This window comes from Schistocerca cancellata, unplaced genomic scaffold (assembly GCF_023864275.1).
Source record: "Schistocerca cancellata isolate TAMUIC-IGC-003103 unplaced genomic scaffold, iqSchCanc2.1 HiC_scaffold_1147, whole genome shotgun sequence".
Taxonomy (NCBI): Eukaryota; Metazoa; Arthropoda; class Insecta; order Orthoptera; family Acrididae; genus Schistocerca; species Schistocerca cancellata.
This window is the reverse complement of record NW_026047146.1, coordinates 8,554,342-8,574,898: the sequence shown is the minus strand read 5'-3', so window position 1 is coordinate 8,574,898 and position 20,557 is coordinate 8,554,342. Positions and strand designations below refer to the sequence as shown.

The 20,557-nt window shown below is 40.4% G+C and overlaps 1 protein-coding gene across 5 annotated transcripts in view; it reads left to right on the top strand.

Annotated features, from left to right (window-relative positions):
• Positions 1 to 20,557, top strand: part of LOC126159813 (zinc finger protein 737-like) — a 335,328-nt gene that overhangs the window by 295,982 nt on the left and 18,789 nt on the right. For all 5 annotated transcript variants that reach the window (XM_049916618.1, XM_049916623.1, XM_049916619.1 and 2 more), the window contains one exon: positions 7,909 to 7,946. In XM_049916618.1, the coding sequence (XP_049772575.1) occupies positions 7,909 to 7,946 (38 nt within the window). The remainder of the gene's footprint in view (positions 1 to 7,908; positions 7,947 to 20,557) is intronic.

Sequence of the window (20,557 nt, the reverse complement as noted above, 5' to 3'; positions counted from 1 at the left end):
ATGGAAAGTGACGCGGACCCTGATCAAGCGTGACTTCCTTTTAACTGTACGGTATATGTTATATTGCATTTAGGAACTTTCGGGTATTTGAACATGTATCAATAATTACGGATTTCTGTAATTGTATATATAAGTTTGGAAGTAGCTGTATTGCATTGATGTACTGGTGGATATTGTGTGGTATGACTCCTGTAGTTGATAGTATAATTGGTATAATGTCAACTGTATTGCAATCATGAATCCTTCTATCTCACTGTATATATTGCCTTTTCTTAGCCATGTGTTGGATGCGTCTTGATCAATGTGTGGCTGTGTTAGATGATACGGGTGCTTGCCATGTAGTGTTTTCTTTTTCCAATTTACTTTCTTTGTATCTGTTGATGTTATGTGATCTAAAGGGTTGTAGAAGTGGTTATGAAATTGCAGTGGTGTAGCCGATGTATTTATATGAGTGATTGCTTTGTGTATTTTGCTAGTTTCAGCTCGTTCTAGAAAGAATTTTCTTGAATTGTCTACCTGTCCATAATGTAGGTTTTTTATGTCGAAGAATCCCCTTCCTCCTTCCTTTCTGCTTAATGTGAATCTTTCTGTTGCTGAATGTATGTGATGTATTCTATATTTGTGGCATTGTGAACGTGTAAGTGTATTGTGTGCTTCTAGGTCTGTGTTACTCCATCTCACTACTTCAAATTAGTTGGTGAATATTGGTATAGCATAAGTATTTATAGCTTTTGTCTTGTTTCTTGCTGTGAATTCTGTTTTCAGTATTTTTGTTAGTCTCTGTCTATATTTTTCTTTTAGTTCTTCTTTAATATTTGTATTATGTATTCCTATTTTTTGTCTGTATCCTAGATATTTATAGGCATCTGTTTTTTCCATTGCTTCTATGGAGTCACTGTGGTTATTCAATACGTAATCTTCTTGTTTAGTGTGTTTTCCCTTGACTATGCTATTTTTCTTACATTTGTCTGTTCCAAAAGCCATATTTATATCATTGCTGGATACTTCTGTTATCTTTAGTAATTGGTTGAGTTGTTGATTTGTTGCTGCCAGTAGTTTTAGATCATCCATGTATAGCAAATGTGTGATTTTGTGTGGGTATGTTCCAGTAATATTGTATCCATAATTTGTATTATTTAGCATGTTGGATAGTGGGTTCAGAGCAAGACAGAACCAGAAAGGACTTAACGAGTCCCCTTGGTATATTCCACGCTTAATCTGTATTGGCTGTAATGTGATGTTATCAGAATTAGTTTGGATATTAAGTGTGGTTTTCCAGTTTTTCATTACTGTGTTTAGAAACTGTATCAATTTAGGATCTACTTTGTATATTTCCAATATCTGTAGTAACCATGAGTGGGGTACACTATCAAAGGCTTTTTGGTAATCAATGTATGCGTAGTGTAGGGACCTTTGTTTAGTTTTCGCTTGATATGTCACCTCTGTATCTATTATCAGTTGCTCTTTACATCCTCGTGCTCCTTTGCAGCAGCCTTTTTGTTCTTCATTTATAATTTTGTTCTGTGTTGTATGTGTCATTAATTTCTGTGTGATGACTGAAGTTAATATTTTGTATATTGTTGGTAGGCATGTTATGGGGCGATATTTAGCTGGGTTTGCTGTGTCTGCTTGATCTTTAGGTTTCAGATAGGTTATTCCATGTGCAAGTGTATCAGGGAATGTGTATGGGTCTGCAATGTAACTGTAAAAAAATTTAGTTAGATGTGAATGTGTTGAGGTGAACTTCTTTAGCCAGTAATTTGCTAGTTTATCATTTCCAGGGGCTTTCCAATTGTGTGTAGAATTAATTGCTCGGGTGACTTCATGTTGCAAAATTATCACTTCAGGCATTTGTGGTATCATCTTGTATGTGTCTGTTTCTGCTTGTATCCACCGTGCATGCCTGTTATGTTGTACCGGGTTTGACCATATGCCGCTCCAGAAGTGTTCCATGTCTGTTATGTTTGGTGGATTGTCTATTTTAATGTGTGTGTTATCCATTGTTTGGTAAAATCTCTTTTGGTTTGTGTTGAATGTTTGGTTTTGTTTCCTTCTATTTTCACTTTTTTTGTATCTTCTAAGTCGTTTGGCCAATGCTTGCAATTTCTGCTTTTTTTCATCTAATTGCTCTATTGCTTCTTGTTGTGAGATTTTACCTAACCTTTTTCGTTTTTTGTCTGATATTTCATTTCTTATAAATTGTGTTAGCTGTCCAATATCTTTTCTCAGTTTTTCTATTCTGATCTGTAACCTGTGTTGCCATGCTGGTTTTATGGGTTTCTTCTGTGTGTTGGTTTGTTCTGATCTCTGCCTAGTGTGTATATTTAGTGTAGTGAGTGCTCCTATATAAACCAGTAGTTGTAACTCTTCCATAGTTGTGTTTTCATTTATTTTGTTGTGTATGATTGTGTTGATAGTTTTTATTGTTGTTTCGACTTGTGGGTTATTTGGCAGTCTATGCAAGAATGGTCCAATGTCTGTATTTGTGTCTTTGTATTCTATATATGTCAGCTGAAATTTCTCTTCTATATCTAACACGTGTCTCTCTTCGTGTTCTATTTGTGCTTGTTCTGGTGGCTGTCTTAAGATTTCGTTTTCCTCTGATTGTTTAATTGATGCGTGTTGGTCTTTGTTTGTTTGCTCTGGGATGTTTGAGTCCATTACTGTGTTTTCTTCCTCTTCTGATTGCACATTATTTTGTTCCAGTATTTGTTGTACTTGTTGTTTGATGTTTTCTAATTCTGACTGGGGTATCCTGTTATTTTTTATTATTACACGGATCTGATCAGCTAGTCGTTGTTCTGTTAAAAATTTTAATTCCGGGTATCTGGTAATAAATGTTGTGTATACTTGTGATCTGTATCCAGTTGTGTTGGTTCCTAGGTTTGTTGCTTGGTAATAACAGAACATGAGGTGTCGATTAACTTCATCTGACCATGTCATCTTCTGTCTTTGTTTTCCTTCTAGGGTGGTTGCAGGAAGCATATCCTGCAAAACACCTCTATTCGGATTTAAATCCTTTTCCAGTTGGCTAGCAGTGTCGTTAGCATTGTGGGCGGGCATAGGGTTCAAGCGTCGTCCCTGACCATGACGGCACTTGTCCGAGGCTTCTTTAGTTCTGTTCTGAACCAAGTAATCGCACTAAAAGGGGGGTTAGCCCTATTAGTGGTTTGTTCTTTTCGTCGCCTTTTACGACTGGCAGAACATACCGGAGGCCTATTCTTTTCCCGGGCCTCCATGGGGTTTATTATTATTATTGTTATTATTATTATTATTATTATTATTATTATTATTTTATTTACACGTGAAGTTCTACCGGAGCAAATCTCAAAGGTCATGGAACGTGTCAGTACATGAAATAACAACATAAAAGTAATAAGAGATAAAAATAAATATTCATGAACCTGAAAATGTCGGTCCATATGTGTAAGTAAACGTTATCACCAATACTATAAGAATCAGCTTAATTTTTCAAGGAACTCCTTGACAATACGAAGAGTAATCCAGAACTCCAGTTTCGATTTGAAAGCGCGTGGATTACTGCTAAAGAGTTTTGAATTCGGGTGGTACCTTATTGAAAACAGATGCAGCAGTATACTGCACAGCTTTTGGCACAAAGGTTAAGAAAGTCCGATCCAAATGCAGGTTTGATTTCTGGCGAGTATTAACCTAGTGAAAGCTGCTTATTCTTGGGAATTAACTAGAATTAACTAATATTGGTAACAAGAAACAACAATAAGGAATATATACAGGGTGGTCCATTGATCGTGGCCGGGCCAAATATTTCACGAACTAGGCGTCAAACGAAAAAACTGCAAAGAATGAAACTAATCTAGCTTGGAGGAGAAACCAGATGGCGCTATGGTTGGCCCGATAGACGGCGGTGCGGTAGGTAAAACGGATATCAAGTGCGTCTTTTAAAATATGAACCCCCATTTTTTATAACATATTCGTGTAGGTACGTAAAGAAATATGGATGGTTTAGTTGGACCACTTTTTTCGCTTTGTGACAGATGGTGCTGTAATAGACACATGGCTCACAATTATAGACGAACAGTTGGTAACGGTAGGTTTTTTAAAATTAAAATACAGAGCACTCGGCCGTTTGAACATTTTGTGAACTTACCATTTCTGAGAACGCATGCTATTTCAGCGTGATTACCTGTAAATACCACATTAATAAATGCTCAAAATGATGTCCGTCAACCTCAATGCATTTGGCAATATGTGTAACGACATTCCTCTCAACAGCGAGTAGTTCGCCTTCCATAATGTTTGCACATGGATCGACAGTGCGCTGACGCATGTTGTCAGGCGTTGTTGGTGGATCACGATAGCAAATATCCAACATTCCCCACAGAAAGAAATCTGGGGACGTTGGATCCGGTGAACGTGCGGGCCTTGGTATGTTTTCGATGACCAATCCACCCGTCACGAAATATGCTATTCAATACCGCTTCAACCGCACGCGAGCTATGAGCCGAACATCCATAATGTTGGAAGTACATTGCCATTCTGTCATGCAGTGAAACATTTTGTGTAACATCGGTAGAACATAACGTAGGAAATCAGCATACATTGCACCATTGATAAAATGGGGGCCAATTATCCTTCCTCCCATAGTGCCACACCATACATTAACCCACCAACGTCGCTGATGTTCCACTTGGAGCAGCCATCATGGATTTACCGTTGCCCAATAGTGCATATTATGCCGGTTTATGTTACAGCTCTTGGTGAATGATGCTTTGTTGCTAAATAGAACGCGTGCAAACAATCTGTCATCGTCCTGTAATTTCTCTTGTGCCCAGTGGCAGAACAGTACATGACGGCCGGCTGCGGTGGTCTAGCGGTTCTAGGTGCTCAATCCGGAACCGCGTGACTGCTACGGTCGCAGGTTCGAATCCTGCCTCGGGCATGGATGTGTGTATTGTCCTTAGTTAGCTAGGTTTAAGTAGTTCTAAATTCTAGGTGACTGATGACCACAGATGTTAAGTCCCATAGTGCTCAGAGCCAGTACATGACTTTGAAAGTCGTTGCCATGCAATTCCTGGCTCATAGAAATATGGTACGGGTGCAATCGATGTTGATGTAGCATTCTCAGCACCAACGTTTTTGAGATTCCCGATTCTCGGGCAATTTGTCTGCTACTGATGTGCAGATTAGCCGCGACAACAGCTAAAACACCTACGTGGGCAACATCATTTGCTGCAGGTCGTGGTTGACGTTTCACGTGTGGCTGAACACTTCCTGTTTCCTTAAATAACGTAACTATCCGGCGAACGGTCCGGACACTTGGATGATGTCGTCCAGGATACCGAGCACCATACATAGCACATGCCCGTTGGGCATTTTGATCACAATAGCCATACATCAACACCATAGCGACCTTTTCCGCAATTGGTAAGTGTTCCATTTTAACACGGGTAATGTATCACGAAGCAAATACTGTCCGCACTGGCGGAATGATACGTGATGCCACATATTTACACGTTTGTGACTATTGCAGCGCCATCTGTCACAAAGCAAAGTAAGTGGTCCAACTAAAACATTTGTATTTCTTTACGCACTACACGAATATGTAATAAAAATGGGGGTTCCTATTTTTAAAAAACGCAGTTGACATCCGTTTGACCTATGGCAGCACCATGTAGCGGGCCAACCATAGCGCCATCTGGTTCCCCCTTAAAGCTAGACGAATTTCGTTCTTTGTAGTTTTTTCGTTGGACGCTTATTTCGTGATATATTTTGCCCTGTCACTATCAATGGACCACCCTGTATATTGAGAGGCCAATGTCAAAATACCCCGACTCGTGAACAGAAGCGGACAAGAGGTGCTTGACTCACACCACTTGTTACCCGAACCGCCCGTTTCTGAGCCAAAAATAACCTTTTAGAATGGGAAGAGTTACCCCAGAATATAATACCATACAACATAAGCGAATGAAAATAATCAAAGTACACTAATTTTCGTGTCGAACGATCACTCACTTCTGATACATTTCGAATAGTAAAAATGGCAATATTAAGTCTTTGAACAAGATCCTGAATGTTGGCTTTGCAATACAGCTTACTATCTATCTGAACACCTAGAAATTTGAACTGTTCAGTTTCACTAATCGTAGGCCCATTCTGTGAAATCAAAACGTCAAGTTTTGTTGAATTGTATGTTAGAAACCATAAAAACTGAGTCTTATTGTGATTTAGCATTAGTTTATTTTCTACAGGCCATGAACTGATGTCATGTACTGCACTATTTGAAACTGGGCCAATGTTGCACACAACATCCTTTACTACCAAGCTAGTGTCATCAGCAAACATAAATATTTTAACTACACATAATACTACAGGGCATATCATTTATATAAATAAGGAACAGGAGTGGCCCCAACATTGATGCCTGGGTATTTTCGAAGGAGATTGTTTATAAAGACATTCCAACTACACCTGAAAATATGAGAGAATTGTCAGAGCATGTTCTTCGACAAGTGTCAATGTGATAGGGAATACCACTCAATCCATGAAAAGAGCATTGCAGCACTACATTCATACCAATGACCATCACTTTGAACACCTGTAAGTGGACGTTCATGCCACCTTTATGACGCTTTGTTGACCTTCAAAGACCTTACTGTTACACACAATTGAATTTGTCTCTGTAGCCGCTATCATAAAATATATAACAAACCATAGCAACCCATCTAAAAAAAAGAAAGCTGACCTTTATATCTCTGAAGCAACATAAAACCAATGTCATATTATGGCCCCCATTCTATCCTGCAACTTTTGTCCCACAAACTTCTCAACTCCTACCATAATTTCACAATTATTCTTGGTGGCAATAGTTAGTGACTCACCCTGTATACTGGACACCATCAGAAAATAAATACGTTAAATTAACTTTTGTCACTCCATAAAACCTTAGACTTGTCTTCGGCATTCCAAGTTCGGGGTTTCCTTGGGAACTCTATCCAGTCCTAATTTTTTGAATTTATGAGTGGGTTTATGTCGTCATGTAAATCACCTGTTACTAAGTGACTTTTTACAGTAGACATGTGTCAGCTCAGTCCCTTATGTTGCTTCAGATATCACTGTTTTGTTGAGATGTTTCTCTTGGAGCAGCAGCTGATTGCTTACAAATCATTCTGTCCGCCCTCCTTGCTCTTCTTCAAGGATGACTGGAACTTGGCTTTTTGATTACTGTTATTTCCTATTCTTGCCACTGACAGTGCACATTTGTTTGTGGTTGCGATATGCCATAGTATCCAGAAGTACTACACTGCTACCTCCCAATCTTAAGAACATGCAGGTTTGAATCCTGCCTTGGGCATGGATGTGTGTGATGTCTTTAGGTTAGTTAGGTTTAAGTAGTTCTAAGTTCCAGGGGACTGATGACCTCAGGAGTTAAATCCCATAGTTCTCAGAGCCATTTCTTTAACTTGCTGTTGGGTTTAGAAGTCACTCCTCACCTCTACAAGTTGGTATGGGCTGCCCAGAGGACAGAGACCTAAATGTTTCACTTAGGATGGTCGATTCATCTGTCAGTGAGTGGCAGTTTTCATAATAAACAAAAGTGAATGAAAATCGTGCACAAGGCGTAAAAGCATGACAGATTAAAGATGCTTATTGTCACTTTCCTTTGTGAAGTGTCTAATAAGAAGTATGGCCACAGATGAATTATTGGCTTGTGTAGGTATTTACAGTACTGAAAACAAAGTGAGAAAATGGAGAGTGAATTCTTACTATCATTCTGTTTCATTAACTGCTACAGTTTATCATGTCCTCTTTAATGATATTTTGAATCCTCACAGCATTTTGTGGACCAATCACATGTTGGTGGGCATTAATAGAAATCTGTTTACTGTCTTATCTGTTGTAAATCACTGGTCATTTCTTCAAATATTTCAGGTGGAAACCTCAACAAGATACCCATCTGATAGTGCAAGGTAAGTTTTCATAATTCACTGCAGAACTTTGTGAGAAATAAAAATTATTATTACTTGTGAAAGTACTTCAGATATAAAATGCACTACTGTAATTATTCAGTATTACCAGTAAGCAACAACATTACAAGATAGTATGGTCAGTAATGCTATTTTCTGCAACAACCATTATGTGACTTGGTAGAGAAATAGAGCAAATGTCTAATATCCGTACAGGAAAATAAAAGTTCAGGTGGTATATCAGCAGCTGTATTGTGCTTAATGCAGAACATCACATGAAATTCAACATATTCATCTTGATGGGCACAAGCTAATGTCATACTGTCGTCGAACAAAAAAGAAGAACGAGTGAGTGGCTATATACCGAAAAATTTGAGCTGATTCCCATCCTTGTAGGTGAATGAATATAGTGTTGAACAGCTCTTTCAGTGCTGTGCCACAGTGGTGCTCAGGAAACACACAAGCTTGTAGTGGTGACAGTTTATGGGCCACTATCAAGAAGAAACATAATTAGCTGGTGCCAGTTTCAGTAAGGTTGTGAAGACTTAACCTTTGAATCCTCATTCTGTTTGTTTCTCCTTCATCCTAGTCTGTTCCTGAAGGCTTGCCCATTCATTACACACATTACAGGTGACAAGGTAATGCATAATTCACAAGGTAATGCATAATTCCCAGCTCCAGGTCAACAGGTACGGTTCGCACATACCCTCTGATACAGGCCAGGCACAGAGAGGGGTGACTGCCTAAGCTGTTACCTTCCCAAATGCCTCTTGGTCCCTCTGCCTGGAGTTCGAGAGGTGTGGCCTAGGTGTGAACAGTCACTTAGGGTGGAGGGAGCATGCCATTGGAGATGTTGGCAATAATGGGGATTTTTTGTTTTTCAGTGACTCAATATCACCATTTTAGTGTGTCTTCTAAACATAAACAGAATGAGGCTAAAGATTTGAAGTCCCTCTCAGCTGCACGTAAGTTCCTCATGGTATCACGTACCAGAGGTGGTCAGTCCTTTGCTACGTTTTATGCGTGCATTATTCCGAAAGGTGGTGTTGCAGTTGCTGGCCCTGTGAAATTCTTTTCTCATTTCTGTAATGCAACTTAGCTTCTGAACATGTATTGCGATTTTCAAGCCCAACAACTGCTTACAGCATCACTCCTCAAGATTTATCCTGTTCCCATCCAGGAGATCCGAGTCAAAGACATAAAACCCCACCCTCTTACTTGCAGTTGTTAGCTAGTCTATATCCGTGCACTTTACCATCTGGCATTTAAAGTACCGTTTTTGCTATGCCATGCATAATGGAGGATATGCCCACCGAGACTGGCAACCTCAAGTTCAGTATTGCAGTAGTGAAATCACTCAGGCCACAGTAGCATCCCAACTCCTCCTACAGCTGCGCAACAGGCCATCAGATCTTTGCCCTGTTGGCGAAATCACCTGCTGCACAACTGTCAGGCTGAAAGATCAAAAGCAATACTCGTGCAAAGACTTTCTACAGCCAAAAACATGGTCTTCATCTTCCTACTAGAAAGCTCTAAGAAATGAAACAAGAAAGAAACAGGTTTTCTCGTTTCCTGACTTGGAGATCCCCTTCAGTGCTTTTGGCACATACACCCTCACCCAGCTGACCTCCGTTTTGCTGGTGCCCACTGCCTACTGATTTTCTGCCATGGAATTCACTGGCTGACCAAGGGAAAATGCCAGTATGTTTGTAGATCTCATGGAACAGTATTCTCCAGCCTCTGCTCCCTGTAGCAGTGACGTTTTGAAGGCTGGCACCCAGCAGCCATCAGAGTGACTAACCTTCATTTGTTCCCTCCTCCCCAATCCCCATTATAACTTTTCTCCAATGAAACATACCTGGCATTAGATCCGACAAGGAGGAATTGCAGCTGCCCTTGGAATTTCAGTGTTCGCTTGTTTTCTGCTTCCAAGAAAAAAAAATTCCTTCAGGTCCTCTATAACCTTTCCCTCAAGGACACCATTCCACCTCGCAGGGGAACCATGCTGGTGATCCATCTCATTAAACATTCCACTGATAGCTGTTGCAGTCTGCATTTCCTCATTTCACCTTTTCTCTTTGTAACATCTACACTCCACCATCATTTGCTGTTACCAAGTTGGACTTGCACTAGCTCATTGTTCAGCTCCCTTACTCCATTTTTCTGCTTGGCGACTTTAATGCCCACTATCTGCTTTGGGGCTCATGGAGAACCTGTCCAAGAGCTTCCCTATTAACTGACCTTCTGAATCGTCTCTCTTACCATTGGAGCACCCACGTTCCTTTCAGATTCCACGCACATTTATTACCATTTGGACCTCTCGTTCTGCACTGTCCAGCTCATCCGTCGTCTTGAATGGCCCATTCCCTCTGACACATATTCAAGTGATAACGTTCTATGTGCTACACATTCGCAGACTCCTATCCCACCTAAGTACAAATCCAATTGGCAGCTTTCCAAGGCCGACTGGAGGCTTTACTCCTCCCTCAGGACCTGTACACAGATGTGATGACCAGGTAAAGTGTCTTCTGAACCTTATCCTTACTGCTGCAGTATGTTCAATACCATGCACTTCAAGTTTACTGTATCATGTCCTGGTCCCTGGTGGACTGAGGCATGCAGCGATGTGATTTGCTTGCAGAAATGTGCTCATCACATTTTGAACCATCATCCTGATGCATCTGCTAGAGGGCTGGTATTCTCTGTAGTCTATACATGTGGGGCTTCAGAGATATTTGCCCCATTTACTACAGGAAGTATGAAAAACAAAGTTTTCTCAAGGTTTATATGGTTTGGCTGTGTCAAACACATTTATCCAGGAAAAGGAGAAGCCTGAATACTCATACTGAGTATCATTATCTTTGCTATCCCAATTAACCATATTGTGGACTCTCCCACCAGGCATCTCAGCTCCCTTTTCTTCAATGATTTTACAATGTGTTGCAGTTCTACATCAAGTTGTCTCCTTGAGCGGCGTCTTCCGCGTCGTTCCTATCGTCTTTTCTCGTGAGGCATGTGCAGTGGCTTTCACTTTTCCACTGCCAAAACCTTTTATATTAATATTTGGAGGCGGAATGAGTATCCTACACCCTCTTTAAATCTTGCACCTTTTGTTCTTCCTCTCGCTGAAACTAGAAAATTCCTGGGGCTCATGTCTGATAGGAAACTTTCTTGGTCATCCCATGTATTCTTACCTGGCTGTACATAGTACCCAGTCCCTCAGTGTCCCACATCTCTTAAGTGGTACTTCCAGGGTAGAGGATCAGACCACCCTCCTCCATTTTTTTCATCCCATGCCCATTCATAACTAGACTGTGGGCGTTTAGTTCATTCCTCTGCACCTCTGTCCATCATGTGCAGTCTTAACACACTCCACCATCATGGAATATGTTTCGCTACTGGCGGCTTTTTACAAGCCCGGTTGAGAGTCTATGCAGAAAACGCTGAACTGATAGTCATACTGGCATGATGTCCTCATTGGATAGGCATGCCGTTTCACACCTGGCCACTTGTCCTATTCCCTCTTATTCAATGACTCCCTTGTCTGCCAGTATGGGGCACGCCATACTCCGTTGTTACCTCCTGGAGTTCACTTTTGGCTTCTGCTTCAGCAGTGTAACTTCACGATAGTTGCCACATTCCTGATGGTTGTGAACCTTTCGCCACCTTGGCTTCATGTAGGAGCCCATGTTCATTGTGGACTTCATTTTCTTCACTTGTATAAGCAGGACACACTGTAGGCAAAAATGCATAAATAGTATGGACTAATCTGTCGTCGAGATTCGTTGCAATATCACACTCTACACGAATTGTACTGACAGGCGATATGGCCACCGGTTGATAACTAAAAAATTTTATCAGTATTATGCACCATCACTTGACCCTTCGAGGAACCTAGTAGCCATCCTGTTGAATATTTGTGACTTAAGGTCCTCAATGTGTTTTGCTTTTATCTCTGATTTCAACATATTGATGTTTGCATGTACCTCAAATCCTTTAAGAAAACGTTTCAAGTATGCATATGAATTATCAGTGTAGCAAGAGCCTGGAGGTATTGCCACAACTTCCACATGCCCTAGATGCAATTTATTATTAATTCAGTGACGTTAGCCATGCTTTTGTGTGTTTCCAGACCAGTCAATGCAGCACATCACTAACCCCTGCTCATATGTTGTAGGAAAGTAGTTTGCTTTCAATTTAGATCAATTAGGGTTAGAGTGAACGTCGTTACATCGCAGATTCAGGTGATGTGGAGACTTGCATACTTCTTGTTTTTATGCAATTTTCAGGAAAAGTATCATGCAGAAATATCCTCAGAGGTATCAACTGATGTCATGGTAGAGTCGAACATTGTACAGTAGCTGGTTCCTATTGGTGAAGTGACAACACAATTCTTCAGGTGGCGACAACACAATTCTTCAGGTGGCCTTAAATCAACAAGAGCTCCATACCCCGAACAACATCTAAATTGACAGTTCCACGTTTCTTGTATTTCCACATTGTCTCAGGCAGTGTATCCAACATAAAAACGCTGTGAAATCTCGTTATTTTAAATTTTCTGACGAGTTTAAGCAGCTCTTATGTTTTTAATTCTTCTTTCCAGTACCATTGCTGTGGGCCTTTTTTTTTTTTTTTTTTTTTTTTTTTTTTTTTTTTTTTTTTTTTTTAATGTACAGCCCAAGCCATTTCCTGTTTTGTAAAGATAGGCCTTTAACGATAGCGATGGCCTCCATGGTCATATTATGCCTTTTGCTGTTTGTAATTAATTTTCGCATTTTCGGGCGCTCTGTACTGCTCGAAATATGATTTCAGCTCTCCTAGCTAATGAAACCAGTGGCTGACAGGGCAGCAAATGGAGGCATCAGAAACGAAATTCTTCCACCAGATGTCTTTGGTATTGGCAGTAACCTGGGCGTTTTAACACACAGATTCCTTCCTTCTTTCTGCCTCAAGGCACCCTTTGCGCTGTCACCAATTTTTTACATGATGACTAACTGAAACCCTCAGCTGCCGACAGGTGTTGTTGATATACCTCGATGTGGACAGCTGAAAATGTGTGCCCCGACCAGGACTCGAACCCGGTATCTCCTGCTTACATGGCAGATGCTCTATCCATCTGAGCCACCGAGGACACAGATGCATAGCACGACTGCAGGGAGTTATCCCTTGCACGCTTCTCGTGAGACTCACATTCCCAACTGTCCACAATTCTATCTATGTAATGTACGTTATAGACATGTGCCCATTGACTCATTACTCACGCACGCTTTGGCGATTCTCATAAGAGTTTGGGCAACCTGTGCGCATTCGCACAGACGAAGATCAATGGCTGGGTAGCCTTTTACTATATATATGAAGACAGTAACTGTCCTCGAAAGAACCAATACTGTAGATGAGCGTGCAGCTTTTCCCTGGAAATGTCTATAAGGTACATTACATAGGTAGAATTGTGGCCAGTTGGGAATGTGAGTCTCATGGGACACGTGCAAGAGATAAGTCCCTGCAGTCGCGCTATTCATCTGTGTCCTCGGTGGCTGAGATGGATAGAGTGTCTGCCATGTAAGCAGGAGATCCTGGGTTCGAGTCCCGGTCGGGGCACACATTTTCAGCTGTCCACATCGAGGTATATCAACAACACCTGTCGGCAGCTGAGGGTTTCAGTTAGTTATCATTTATTTCAGGGAAAAGCTGCACAGTCATCTACAGTATCTGTTCTCTCGAGAACAGTTACTGTCTTCATATATGCCAATTTTTTAAACATCCCATAGGTTTTTCTTCTTTAGTATGCAGTGAGCTGCATTCAGTATTGATTGAAGGTTAGTCCGATACCCAATTTAAGTTCGAGAAAACACTGCCTCATCAATGACATACCTGCACAGCCTGATCAATGAGTGAGTATTTGGTCTGCAATATGAGGAGATTTATTTGTAGTGTAGGCAGTGTTGTCCTCTTTGCATACATTGTTCAGAACCTTAAAGCCCTTATCACCATAAGCTAGGTGCCATTTCAATTTTGTTCTAGCTCCACAGAAATTGTATCCAGAGATACAAACTTCTGATGGCAGATTCTCGAGAATACCACCTCCAACTTTGATGATACGTTTCCTAGCACTCATGTCCCACTGCTGCATGGTTTGAGCTTTGCTGTTCATATTACATAGGATTGTGAGTGTTCACCCAGCTGTTGAGCTTTGATGAGAAACTAACCCATTTCATCAAAGTTCTGTTCCCTTGACATCTTATGACCAGCTCTATGAGGAAAATATTGGGTTCAAAGCTTTCCCGTAATTCATTTGTGACATCAGTAGATTTGTTCTTAATTCAGTGGCGAATAATGCGAGTATACTTGTCAATGATTTGTGGCTGTATGTTCAACCATTTGCACATATGCCATTTGAAGAACAATTGCTTCCACATTCGGTTTTTGATTGTTCAGTTCAACCAATTGGCAATACTAGTTTCCAAATGGGAGAATGTTGAATAGTGATTTATCCCACATCATTCCAATTCTGTTTTGAACTGCCTGTCGTAAAATTCACTTCCATCATGTCTCAACGTTGTTGGACAGTCGATTAATCCTGTGTGCAACACTCGTTCAGAAACCTCTCAAACCTCCTTTCCTATCTTTCCTTTCAAAGGTAAGGCCCAAGCGAAATTGGAATGTGTGTCTGTAACTGTGAGAATGTACTTGAAACCATTATTTGATTGTTAGTAGTCTTGTGTGATTGAGATCAGCCTGCCATACATAATCCATTCCTCGTATTATCAGAAATATTCTGCATGCAGGTCTGTAAAGTTCATGAACAACTCTCTCCTCAATTACTCGACAATGTATATTTTTCTAAGCTCAGGTAAGACTGATAATATTTTGTTCATGTGATCTGCATTCTCTTTACCAGCTGAAGCTGTAAGCAGTCGTAATCGATCTATGATTTCATTTAGTTACTAGAGGTAGATTGTTCACTGTCTCAGGCTGAACTTCGACTATTTTACCTGCACTATGTGCAGCTGCTACTGCTGGTTCAGTTAAAATCCTGTATTTGTCGCTCTATGAGACTTCCGTTCATCCTTTTGGGGTTTTACATGTGTTGGTCATGCATAATATTGGACTGCATGTTTTTAGAGTTTCAGGGTATATTTTTAACATTTGACATTTTCGAAATTATTAACTGTAACAACCTAGGCAATCTTTGAAATTACTTTCCCTATTCTTATTGCCTTCTTGGTTAAGCATATTGAGTGCTTACCTAACAAATATGGTTTTGTCCTGATGACCCCATATGTTCTGTCTTAACTCAGCATTACTCCTCCTCCTGTTTCTGCTATTATCCATAGTCCCTGACAGCTCTTTCAGCCTGTCGGTGCACGGCGTCACTCTGTTGTATCTCAAAAATAGCATAGGCAATGTGTCCCAGTAGCCAGGCCATGGCGTTGCTCTTCATTCTTGGGTGCAGTTTAAAGTCAGGAAAGAGAATCCACATTGGTGTCACACTGGAAGGTGCAGTTTGGTTTATAAGCCCCACCATCAGTCGGCATAACTCCCGTATTTCTCACACATAGCGGCACTGTATATGGTGTTCTGATGTCAGCATCTCCACATTGGCTAACTGCTTGAGAGATGCTCGTCTCGTTGCAGTTGACCTAACCTTCACAAAAGTAACTCCTGTCGAATTGCCATCCGCACCTCAGTTTTTAACATTACACTTTTTTGGCAACATGCTGCTGTATACTAAGCCATTTTTGAAAGTTTACAACTTCCCTATACTTTGAGACAATTGGTGGTGATGGGAGTGAAGTGTCTTAGCTATCACATTGTTGTTCCACACATACATTAGTTTTGCATTGACTTCTTTAATTTCTCATTGACACACAATTCACATTGCTGTATTCAAGCATTCAACAACACATCATTTGTAGCATCTCCCTTAACAAGACCTTCAGTTCCATTAATTTAGTGTTGATTTGCTCCATTTTTTTGTCCAACGCACTTGCTTTGTGTCCTCTGAATGTATGTGCAGGACATGTGCAGATTTGTACATAGTGTACAATATACTGACACAGGCACAGTTTGGTGCATTGCCTTTCTGAAGAAACTTGTTGAAGTTTTGTTTCTATTGACCCTCATTCAATTTATTAGTTTTATCTGTAACCAGCAAACTATACAGAGAGTTCCTCTGGCAGTCCTCACATATAACGAATTCATTGAGTGACATGTGAGCTCCTACACATGCTTGGAAAATATGCTTTAAATTCAGATTGTCCTGTTCAGAAGTTCAGACCAACAGCTGTGGTACATTTAAGTAGGTCTCACAGAAATAAAATATATTGACTTGCATGTGGCGATCAAAGCAGAAATATCTGCAGATATCCTGATTTTCCACTGAGATGTTAACAAATAAGAATGTGCTGTTTGGTTTTACATTTTCAGGTGGTGGAATATCATGGCTTTTGCTGGTAGTTCAGTATGTTAGTGCCTTAACTCCATGAAAAATCTCCTGCAGTAGATGATATTTTGACTGAAACAGAATTTTTGAAAAATATATACATGCTCTAAGTGGACTCCCACAGAATGTCAACAGTGTAATAACTAAATTATGATCTGCAGTATGAAGCCCCAATGGAAGTAATGAACCATTTGTGTTGTTCTTCTGGTTTCTACCTTCATCATTGCAGGACCACTCATTTAAAGACCCTTGTGGTGAGACTATTTTGTCCACTTGGTTATGGTGGTAATTGTTTATTTACATTGAAATAGAGGGTTTTTTTTTAAACTCTTCCTTACAGCTGGGTATACCAACAAACTTATTTTAGATCGTAATTCAGTGTGCACATCAGGTGACGTTGAATAGTACATTTCCGCTTCCATCAGTGCACAGAATGCATCATGGAGTGGAGCTATGGTAGTTTCCAATGAGTGGATTGTTTGGCAAACTATCAAAAGTAGATTATTGCACAATGTGCCGTTGAATTGGAGGATATGTGAGTGCCATCTTTGCCCACACCCTAGCTTATCCTGTACCGCATTTCATTAAAATGTTAAAAATCTGCTCTTGTAGATGTGTGCTCCGTCTGTTATTAAATATTTTAACTGTACCAACTGAATCCCCTACAGAGATCATATGATGACTCAGTAACATCAGGGGAGAGCAAACTTTTCTGTGGAACAATGCTGAAATCTGCTTTGACACATTGGATGGTCAATGTCATTATTATATTACTTTTTCATCACTAAGTCGATGGTTTTCAAGAAATTTATTAGAACTCCCTACACTGACAATAACATGCTTACACCCACTGGTATTCAAACAGTAGGTTGATTGAACAACATTGATGCCTACTCCTGCAACATCTTCACCATTGCTGCAACGAAAGCACATATTGTTAGAGGTTTATTTGCTCATTTTCTCTGTTCATCAGCATTAATACTTGAACAGGCTCGCAATAGGGACTTCTGATACATGGCTTGACATCGTTATCCTTTGATGTTTGTCACAAGCGAGCAAGCTATTTATCAATTGCTGTAACTATATTTTCGTGACATCTACTACTGTTATAATTGTATATTATTTTATTATCATCATCATTGTATTATTTTATTATTGTTATTTAGCTTCAGATCTCGTATTTTGTGCACATTTGTGTATTTATCATACACATTTATACGCTTTATTAACTGTGTAGTGCATAGAACCACTGTCTACATTGCATCACCCATATGTTTTGTGTTACTTGCAGCACTTAAATCACCCAATCCAGTGGTAGCTCTCATAGTAACAGCAGTAGCACATCAGAGTACTGTGAGCTGACACATGTTTTTGTAAGAATGGACAGATATAAAAATTGTTGTGTTCAGATGAGAATAAAGTTGGTGATTCTTCGCTCACAGCTCCAGGCAGTGTTGTCCACCAATTGGTCCACTGCTGCAGGCACCTTGGACACAGCCCACTCTGAGCTTGACTTCTCACTTGTGGTTGAGTGGGAAGTCATCCTGCATGTGGGTGGCAGTGAAAGAATTTCCATGGTGCCGATTGGAGAGCCTGCTTATTTCGTCTGATGAACAGATTTGGGTGCTTTCTATGGCTAATGAAATTCATGATCCAGATGAAGTCACTTGCCATGTTCGAGAGGAGTCCGGTCAGCATGCAAGACTGTGCATTCTAAGAGAGTGGTATTATTGGTAATTGAAAGCTCTGATGTTAGATGTATAATGGTACTATTTAGAGATAAGACTGCATATGAGGGGAAGAAATCCAATGTGCATTCCGTGTGCATACTGGCAGGTGTCTTTACAGATAAGAAATGGGTGCTTCCGGATGCCATGAAAAGCATGGCAGAGCCATCTGTAGGTGGTGTCTCACGTTGGTGCTAACAATATGTGCCACATCGGATTGGAAGACGTTGTCTCTGGTTTCAGGCGACTAACTAGTAAAGACTGCCAGTCTTGCTTGTGAGATGTAGGTGGAGCTCACCATCTGTAGCATCATGGGCAGAACTGAAAATGGTTCTTTGGTGCAGAGTAGAGTGAAGGACTTAATCAGTCCCGGTCTGTTCTGCGACTATGTAGGTGGCAGATACGTCGCCTAGTGCCAAAAGGTGGTGGATTTATGGGTTCTGCTAAGTGGGTCAGGAGTCAACTACACAAAGGAAGCAGTTCCACGAGTATGGGGAATATGTAGAGGAGTCTGGTCTTTTTTTAGGTTAGAGAGACTCAGATAAGTGCAGAAATATCTTCAGTTTCAGAGGATGCAAGTACAACACCGAAAGAGGGTAGATACAACCACAATAAATGTATGGAAATAACTTCAGCTGAAATTTTTCAAGAGACCTAACCATGTTCACAAAGAATAGTTGAAATACAGTGTTCATTGCTATTCGAAGTAGTTTACCGTGTAGTGAAATTGAAGTGGATAGTTCCTGTAAGGTAGTACAGGTGATCAATTAAAAGTTAGGGGCTGAGAGGCTGTGGTCTATCTGTAAAACAACTTCTTCCTGATGTTTCGTAGCCAACTGCGGGCAACATCTTCGGAGGTGAGTCAATGATAGCAGCCAGGTCGTGGAGATCTCATTTATATAGAATGCATAGAGGGCATCACCATACGTCACATGGGGCCGACTGTAAGTCTATCTCTGACTAACCAAGAAACCATACGCTTCTCTTCACTGTGATTCCATATCACAGAAGTCTCATCCACATACCGATACCACTTTAAAGGGGTTTTACTGCCAGACTGCAGCGCCTGTTGTTCAAAAAATTCCATGAAAAGATTATCAACAGCTGGACTCAGAGGGATGCCCGTGGCCATGCCTTATGTTTGTTCGTGGAACTCATCATACTGGAAATCAGTCATGGACAAGCAATGTTGGGACCTGCACGGCCTGGTAGCCAGTCGTTGACTCACCTCGGAAGTTGTTGCCTGCAGTTGGCAATGAAATGTCATGAAGTAGTAGTTTCACAGATCGACCACAGCCTCTGAGGCCAGACGTTTTAACTAATGAAGATGAAGATGCTGACTGAAAGCCAACACGTTATGATTACTACGGGTGGAGCTTATACCTACCAACTGGAGTAAATTAATAAGTTCCCTTTACCGACGCTCTGACTTCGATAAAACAGTTGGTGAACAGTTAAAAGAAAACTTGTCATTGCAAATAGGTATGCCAATCGTACAATTATAGTTGGTGGGTATTTCAGTCTACCCTCGATATATTGGCGTAAATAAATGTTTAATGTCAGTGGTAGGCATAAAACGTCGTTCGAAACCGTTCTGAATGGCCTTTCTGAAAATTATTTCGTACAAAGAGTTCAGGAGCCCACTTGAAGTGTAAATGGTTGCGAAAACATCATTGATATCTTAATAGCCCTGACCAAACTGGGAGCATAACAGATAAAGGGATTAGTGACTGCAGTGTTCTGGAGCCATGAAGAGTTCACAACAGTGAACACTGAAACATCGAAACTAACTAAAATAAACACAAAATTTATGCTTTTGAAAAAGCAGATAAAAATTCGCTTGACACATTCCGAAGAGACAGTTTCCACTCCTCCAGATAAATCTTTCTAAACATAGTCCAGATGTTGTTTAAAGTAAAATAAGTAATAACGGAGATAAATGTCAAATTAAGAGGTGGTGCTGACACGAAACAATTCATCCCTTTGGTGCAGAAGCAATGAAATACACATGCCAAATTTAAAAGAATGCAAAAACAACAAGTATGGCGAAGTTTCACAGAAGCTCAAAATTTATCTCGAATTTCAATGAGAGAGCCTTTTAACAGTTTCCAGAATGACACTCCGTCTCGTAATCTGGATGAAAACCCGAAGAAATTCTGGTTGTATGTAAAGTATACAGCTGACATGGTGCATTAATACCTTAACTGCGTGATAACAATGGTAAAGTTAGGTAAAGTTACTGACGACAGTGCTACTAAAGCGAGTTAGTGAAGACGAATTTCCTAAATTCCTGCAAAGTATTCCAAAATTCTGGTAAAGAATAATCGCCTACATGAGTAACTTACAAGTGGGTATCCTAAACGTAGTGGAGCAGCTGAAAACGCTTAAGAAAAGCAATGCCTCTGGTCCAGATTGTACACCATTCAGGTTCCTTTCAGAATATG